Genomic DNA, 7,500 nt, shown 5'->3' with positions numbered 1-7,500 from the left:
TCTACTCTCCACAATCAGTGGAGAGGTCTAGGGTTTAGGGTTTAGGGTTTACGGGTGGGCAGCCCCCCCGGTACGAACAGCAAAGGGATTGGGGTTTAGGGTTTAATATTTAGGGTAAAGAAGGGTTTTGCAGCACTTGAAGCATCGTTCTACTTCCCACCACCAGTGGAAAGCGGCGTGTAGAACCTCCTAGGGTTTAGGGTTTAGGGTTTAGGGTTTAGGGTTTAGGGTTTGTGTGGTTGTAGGATATTGGAGGATTATATCCTGACGACTCTGCGGAATTTCTTGCCTAATATTTCGCTCTGTGCTGAACAACTCCTCCGCGTGCCGGTAGATCACCCGCAGTTTGATTATGTGCTTGTTGAGGTCCGCATAAACCCTAAACCCTAAACCCTAAACCCTAAGCCCTAGACCCTGAATACGGGAGAAAACGACGGTGGTATTGCGTGGGGTGCTGATTTTTTGTCTTGTATTTTAATGTTTGTTTTCGTTCCTCGTAGTATTTCTCCTGCTGCTGCTGCTGCTGCTGCTGGTATGTGCTGCAGTGTCTCTTCAGCGAAATGCTGCGCCTCCCCCGTTTTGTGATTATAAAGGAGGCCTCCAACGCACCTTTTACCTATGCACGGTTGCTGCATCGTCTCTGCCAACTTCAGAATTCTTTAAATTCTGTTGTTGAGGCTCTTCTCGCCAGTCTCCTTCGCCGCTCCTTTGATATTGATCATCAAACCCTTCTCGTACGTTCCTCAACATTACTGCCAATCAGTGCATGCATGCATGCATGCATGCATGCATGCGGTGTATGCATGCATGCGGTGTATTAATGCGTGCATGCATGCGGTGTATGAATGTGTGCATGCATGCTGTGTATGAACGCATGCTTTGTATGTATGCATCCATCCATGCATGCGGTGTATGCATGCATGCGGTGTATGTATGCATGCATGCATGCATGCGGTGTATGCATGCATGCATGCATGCGATTAGCAGTATTATTGTTTTTTATGCACAACATGATTTGGTGGTTGGCGTCTCAGTTGCAGTACACCATCCTACTCTCGACCAGCACGAGAATGGAAAGGGTTTAGGGTTTAGGGTTTAGGGTTTAGGTGTCTTCGGGTGTCTCTGCAGACACTGTCGGACTTCTTTGGGTATTGGCTTAACGTGTGGGGGGCCCCCAGCAACTTGTTAGAAGAGTTAGGGGGCCTCGGTAGGGCCCCCCCTCCAACAAAGTTGTTTATAAAACTCTCTCTTGAGAAGGCAATGCGAATCAATTATCCAGATGCACTGGCAAGTCTTTTTTAGGGTTTAGGGTTTAGGGTTTAGGGTATACCGGTTAGGGTTTGGGGCTTGGGCTTAAGGGTATGGATTTTAGGGCTTAGGGTTTAGGCCAAACAGAGTCAGGTGTTGCATGCATTTGTTTTCGGTTTTAGGGTTTAGGGCACCTGCCTATACACCCGCGTGCATGCACAGGAACCCTTGTTTCTAATTTGTTTGTTTTCCACTTTGTGTCTCCTTTTGTCTTCTTTTTGTCTCCTTTTCATCTTCCTTCTGTCTCCTTTTCATCTTCCTTCTGTCTCCTTTTCATCTTCCTTCTGTCTCCTTTATATCATCTTTCTGTCTCCTGCCTGCGTTCCCTCTGTCTCTTTTCTGTCTCCTTTCTGTCTCCTGCCTCCTTTCTCTCTCCTTTCTGTCTTTTGCGTAATTCCTGCCTCTGTGCTGTCTCCTTTTTGTATTTCTGGTGTCTCCTTTATATCTCCTATCTCTTTTCTACCTCCCATCTGTCTCTTATCTGTCTCCTTTCTGTCTCCTGTCTGTCTCTTATCTGTCTCCTCTCTACCTCCTATCTCCTGTCTATTTCCTGTCTGTCTCCTTACTGTCTCCTCAGGCCCTATCTATCCCTGACTGCGTAAAGGATCTCCTGCCTCCTCGCGTTGTCCCTCAGAACCCTTACTTGTGTCTGACTCCAGCTCCTCCTGGGGGGTCTAAAGGAGACAGCACCCTTGGGGCCCCCAACGGTGAAAAGGGGGGCCCCTCAGAGGAGGGGGGCCCCTCTGAGGAGGGGGGCCCCTCTGGGGGGCCCCCAGCCCTCCCTGTGGGTGTTGCAGAGTTTTCTCTGCTGCGGCAGATGCTGCGGTTCTCGTTTAAAGATGATGAAGAAAAAGCTGAGAACGTCGTTGGGGTGTACAGACTCCTAATGGCCATCACTGGGAGACACAAGAGCAAGGGCTCTCTACCTCCCCCAAATTCAAATAAACAAAACCCTGAAAAGGAGACAAATCATTCCTCAGGTGAGGCAAATAATTATATACAAACAATTAAGCGAAATGCAAAAAGAAGAAAGACCCGCAGCGCCCTCCTTGCAGTGTACAGACACCTCAAGTTGCAATGTACACACAAATCGTTACATCGGGGTCATGCCTAGGGTTTAGGGTTTAGGGTTTAGGGTTTTGAAGCTGCGTTCAGGCACTGAGGACGCCATGGACACCGACGGAGCGCCAGCAGCAGCAGCACCCGAGGCAGCAGCAGAAGCAGCAGCAGATTCAACCGACGCGCCTACTGCATCGGAAGCAGCAGCAGTTGCAGCAGACAGCGAGCCTGCTGCAGGAGAAGCAGCAGCCGAGCCAGCAGCAGCAACAGAAGCAGCAGCCGAGCCAGCAGAAGCTGCAGCAGCGGCAGCAGCAAGGGACGAGTCTATAGAGGAGGACAATGAGGGAGAAGGAAGACAGGGGGCAGTTGCTGCTTTGCATGCACTCGAACAATGCAGCACAGACACAGAGGGGGCCCCCTGGTCTCCAGATGATATAATAAAATTGTTTGTTTTTTGTCTCCTTTCTTTGGGGAGTAAAACCCAAACACATCTTCATCGGGCCCTCTCAAATTATGCGCAGGCATTCACATTCTATGCAGCGCAATCTGAGCAGACACCCGAAGAGCAGCAGCAGCAGCAGCAGCAGCAGCTGGTGCAGCAGGTCGATATACACCCCGCCGTGTTGCAGGCTATTCAAAAGTACTGGACCACCTCGCAGCAAAGGTAAACCCTAAACCATAAACCCTAAGCCGGAAGGCTTCAATCTCTAAACCCTAAACCCTAAACCCTAAACCCTAATCCCCTCAAACCGTCGTACTCCCTCCAGTGCAAAACCGCAGGGCGGCAGTGTGAGCCCTTGAGAGCTCGAATACAGCCTCTGGGCTTTAGGGTTTAGGGTTTAGGGTTTAGGGTTTAGCGTTTATTATACAGGACTGCCTTGACGTTGCACGCCTTCCTCAAAGTTGGTATTTTAAAACGCGGAAGGGTTTTGCAGCTGCTTTGCTCAGCAGACCCAGAGGAGCGAGGTGCGTAAAACCTAAACCCTAAACCCTAACCCCTAAGCCGTAGCAGGGCGGTCTTTGGCTTCATCTTAGGGTTGCTTTGGGGGGGCTAGGGTTTACGGTTAAGGGTTTAGGGTTTAGGGTTTAGGCGCGTGTCCATGCAGATTCCTGGAGCTATCTCGAGTATATTGAGACGGTCTTCAGGGGAGCGGTGGACGAGTGCGAAACTGCGTGAGTGGGGTTTAGGGTTTAGGGTTTAGGGTTTAGTATGAGTGAAGGAGGAGGGGTTACAAGCGCGAGGGCATTCATTTAGGGTTTAGGGTTTAGGGTGCCTTGGGTGTTGATGTTTCAGGAGAGAAGCCGCAGCAGAAAGCGGAGCAGCAATGCCACGGGGTACAGAGGCAGAAGAGGTAAACAACAAACCCTAAACCCTAAACCCTAGACCCTCGCAGCAAGAGCGCGTGGATGTAGGTGAGTTATATATATATATATATATATATATATATATATATATAACTCACCTACATATATATATATATATACATGGAGTGTATGTACACTGTGATTTCAGCTGCTGCACTTCTACTTGGTTCATTTGATTGAAGATTTATTAGCAGAGGAGATATCCTCTCGTTGTCGTTTCCTTGTCTTACGGTGTCTGTACATTGGACGTAAATATGCGGGCTTCATCGACTTGCCCAGACTAAAAGCAGAGGTAAACGAGAAGGGTTTAGGGTTTAGGGTTTAGGGTTTAGAGTTTTTCAGGGTTGAGGTGTACGCACACCTCATTCACCACATCACTCAGATGTCCCACTCCCTGTTCAGGCGATCGAATCAGCAGCTTAAGTGTGGGGCCCTTGGCGTAGGGTTTAGGGTTTAGAGTTTAGGGTTTGGTGTATGCAGGTGGGGGAGAAAGAGGAGAAAGATTCTCGCGTCGAGAATCTTCTAACAGTCATTGAGCAGGTGCAGCGGCATTACTTTTGGCGCAGCTTTCCAGGCGCTGAGAGTTGAATTGCTGCAGCTGCTGCTCAGGGTTTAGGGTTAAGAGGGCTGCTGGGGGAGCAGCAAAAGCAGCAGGGAGGCCCCCAGGGGTTCTGATGTGTTAGGGTTTAGGGTTTTAGTGCTGCTTTTGTGATCTCCTCTGCTTAGAGGCACCCAGTGGTGCATTTGGTCGATTGAGTATTATTATAAATACAAATAAATCTGCACGGGAACTCCTGCATGAGTTCAAAGTGCAATGAAGAGATAGAGGTGCGCATACACCACAACAGCTTCTCGTTGTTGCGGTGTATAGGCACCTCTGCCCAGATGGTGGGGGAAAGAAAACACATTTTAACTGAAATATTCAAACTTTTGAATGCACAACAGAATGCAAAAGATAATTAATTAATTCGTAGGCATTCAGCAACAAGTGTTTGTTACAGCCTTGGGGTGTACGTGCAGCTTCTAGGTGTATGTACAACCCACGAGATTTATAATGAGTTTTATTTCCTTTTCAAAGTTGAAGCTCCTCTACAAACAAGGAGATGCTGTCTTCTTTGTTTGTTTGTCGGCAGCGTTCGTCTCTGTCTATACGGCTCCCTATTTGCCTCTTCTTTCTTTTTGTCTATCTTCTTGCATTGTTCTCGTTTATTGTATTTCTACGCATTGTCCTCGTTGGCTTTTTGTAGGAATTTAAGTGTCCTTTGCCCCTGTTTCGGGCTGTATGTACACCTCAAACTTTCGTGTGTGTGTGTTTGCTTGTTTGTATTATGTGCATGCGGCAGCTTCTTCCTCTCTCGTCTTTCATGCTATTTGTATATTTAGGGTTTAGGGTTTAGGGTTTGTCTTTCTTTTTGTCTACTTTCAAGCCAACAGCCGCTAAGGGCAGCTGCTGCTGCGGTGTATCTCCAGCGGCCTCTCCCTTTAAAGAAAGAGGCTCCCGCTGTTCCGTCTGCACCCACGTGGGTGTGTACGTACACCTGAAATTAGCGTTAGCTTCTAGAATAACCCTCAATGAACGAATCTGCTGCTTCGTTTGCTGCTGTTGCAGCTGCTGGCAGCTTCAGCAGCCATAAAGGCAAATCAGGGCCCCTGCTGCCCGTCTCTTAAGCCGTTTAATCGTAAAATTACGAAAGAGTTTAGGGTTTAGGGTTTGGAGATTAGGGTTTAGGGTTTAGAGGCTGTCGCAACAGGGGCCCGTCTCGGGCCGGGGCCTCTAGAGGCTGCTGCTGACCTAACTTATGACCAGCCACGGGGCCCCCGAAAAGGGTTTAGGGTTTAGGGTTTAGGGTTTGTTCGTTGAGGAATTTGTACACTTTTGGCGTTTTTTAAGCTGCAGAGCAGATGAGACCACTGGACCACCAAACCCTAAACCCTAAACCCTAGCTGCACCGGCATCGAGCTTGTCCTGAATGGCTTCCGGCTCTGGGGAGTTGGAGGGCCTCTGGCGTGGTTGAGGGTTTAGGGTTTAGGGTTTAGGGTTTAGGTTTTTTTTGCTTTCTTTCTATCCGGTCTAGAGACCTATTATATGAAACACACGCCTCGCTGTTGCGGGCGATTAGCTGGCTGTTAGGCCGCGCAGCGCCGCCGCCTGTTCGCCACACAAACCCTAAACCCTAAACCCTAAACCCTACCCCTAATTCCTAACCTTCTCACTCCCCTCTTCCCTGCGGCCCCTGTCCTATCGGGGAGGGGCCGGTGTACAGCAGAGGGGTTTACTGCAGCAGCTAAACCCCAGGTGGTAGCTTGACTATTTTGACTGAAGAGGTATGGCGGAGCAGCCTAAACCCTAAACCCTAAACCCTAAACCCTAGAAATGGAGGGGCCAGAGGGGGCTAAAAGGCCGGACGACCACTTCGTCTCACCGACGCAGTGGCCGTCCGAGGCGGCTGTCTCCGCTGTTGAGCCTAGAGAAGCAGCAGCAGGTGCAGCAGCAGCAGCAGCAGCAGCAGCAACAGCAGCAGCAGCAGAGCCGGGCAGCAGCAGCAGCGGCAGCAACAACAACACCACCTGGGCAGCCAGCAGGGGCCCCCTTCCGCAGCTGTCGGTGAGGTTTGCTGCAGCTAGGCGCAGCAGCAGCGCCAGTGGATCACTGCAGAAGTATGCCTCTTCTCCCTTGTATCCGCAGCAGCAGCAGCAGCAACAGCAGCAGCAGCAGCAGAAGCTGCTGCAGGAGTTCGCAGGTCTAGAGCTCCACCCATGCAACACTGAGAGCGATATTATCAATGCCTTTGAGGATGAAAGCGGGGGAGGGGCCCCAATGCTGCAGTATGACTCTGTTGCATTCCTGCAGCAGCAGCTACAGCAGCAGCAGCAGCAGCAGCAGCAGGAAGGGGAGAGCAGGGGTGATTCTGCTGCTCATGATTATGCACGGCGGCAGCCAACATATGTGCAAGAGAAATATCCTATCTCAAGCAAGTCTTTTCAGCGATTAATTATAAAACAGTTTTCTTCTGTTCATATGTCTGCATCAGCTATAAGGCTCTCGAGGGCTTTTAATGGTTATCTGTTAGAAGACAGCACAGGGGAACTCGGCATAGACAGACTCCCCTTATACCACGGTCAGACCCCATAAACCCTAAACCCTAAACCCTAAACCCTAAACCCTAAACCCTAAACACTTTCTTCCCTTCCCAGCAATCAGCGCCTTTCCATGCCACCTCGTTCTTCCTTGTTGGGGTCGAGGGTTTACGCCGTACGGTTTAGGGTTTAGGGTTTAGGGTTTAGGGTTTAGGGTTTAGGGTTAACGCAGTGGGGTTTGGGGTTTGCCGATTAGGGTTTGGCGAGTGCGCCTTGGGTTCTGCACTTGAGGGCTTTAGGACGGGGTTAGTTAGGAGAGCTTCTGAATCAAGGGTTTAGGGTTTAGGGTTTAGAGTTTAGGGTTTAGAGTATTGTGTGTAGGGAGCGTGGACATGGTCCCTGGGAGTTGTATGATTGTTCATACGCTAGGGTTTAGGGGTTAGGGTTTAGGTTTTTGTGCCTAGGAAATGTGCATACGGTCCCTGGGAGTTGTAGGGTTGTTTATACATTAGGCTTTAGGCTTTAGGGTTTAGGGTTTAGGGTTTAGGGTTTAGGGTTTAGGGTTTTTCTGTGTAGGTAACGTGCACTCGGCTCCTGGGAGTTGTATGATTGTTTATGCGTTAGGATTTAGGGTTTAGGGTTTTAGGGTTTTGTGTGTAGGTAACGTGCATAGGGCTCCTGGGAGTTGTA

General features: G+C 49.6%; 2 protein-coding genes across 2 annotated transcripts in view; both read left to right on the top strand.

The window, feature by feature from the left end:
- EAH_00056100 (nuclear cap binding protein, putative) overlaps positions 1–4,320 on the top strand; it is a gene marked incomplete at both ends in the record, with an annotated part of 6,864 nt that extends 2,544 nt beyond the window's left edge. The window contains 10 exons of the mRNA XM_013393826.1: positions 246–366; positions 546–734; positions 1,129–1,193; positions 1,338–1,359; positions 1,886–2,288; positions 2,464–3,031; positions 3,239–3,333; positions 3,474–3,540; positions 3,662–3,719; positions 4,213–4,320. Coding sequence (XP_013249280.1) covers positions 246–366; positions 546–734; positions 1,129–1,193; positions 1,338–1,359; positions 1,886–2,288; positions 2,464–3,031; positions 3,239–3,333; positions 3,474–3,540; positions 3,662–3,719; positions 4,213–4,320 — 1,696 coding nt within the window. The remainder of the gene's footprint in view (positions 1–245; positions 367–545; positions 735–1,128; positions 1,194–1,337; positions 1,360–1,885; positions 2,289–2,463; positions 3,032–3,238; positions 3,334–3,473; positions 3,541–3,661; positions 3,720–4,212) is intronic.
- A 1,786-nt stretch (positions 4,321–6,106) lies between these two features.
- Positions 6,107–7,474, top strand: EAH_00056090 (hypothetical protein, conserved; the record flags this gene model as incomplete). The annotated part of the gene is made up of 4 exons (XM_013393825.1): positions 6,107–6,635; positions 6,765–6,851; positions 7,043–7,115; positions 7,471–7,474. The coding sequence occupies 4 exons, from the start codon at positions 6,107–6,109 to the stop codon at positions 7,472–7,474; spliced, it is 693 nt and encodes a 230-aa protein (XP_013249279.1).
- Between the last annotated feature and the right edge of the window lie 26 nt (positions 7,475–7,500).

This window comes from Eimeria acervulina, genomic scaffold (assembly GCF_000499425.1).
Source record: "Eimeria acervulina Houghton genomic scaffold, Eah_scaff1137, whole genome shotgun sequence".
NCBI classification, from domain to species: Eukaryota; Apicomplexa; class Conoidasida; order Eucoccidiorida; family Eimeriidae; genus Eimeria; species Eimeria acervulina.
The sequence above is the reverse complement of the archived record's forward strand: the minus strand, read 5'-3'. Positions and strand labels throughout refer to the sequence as shown.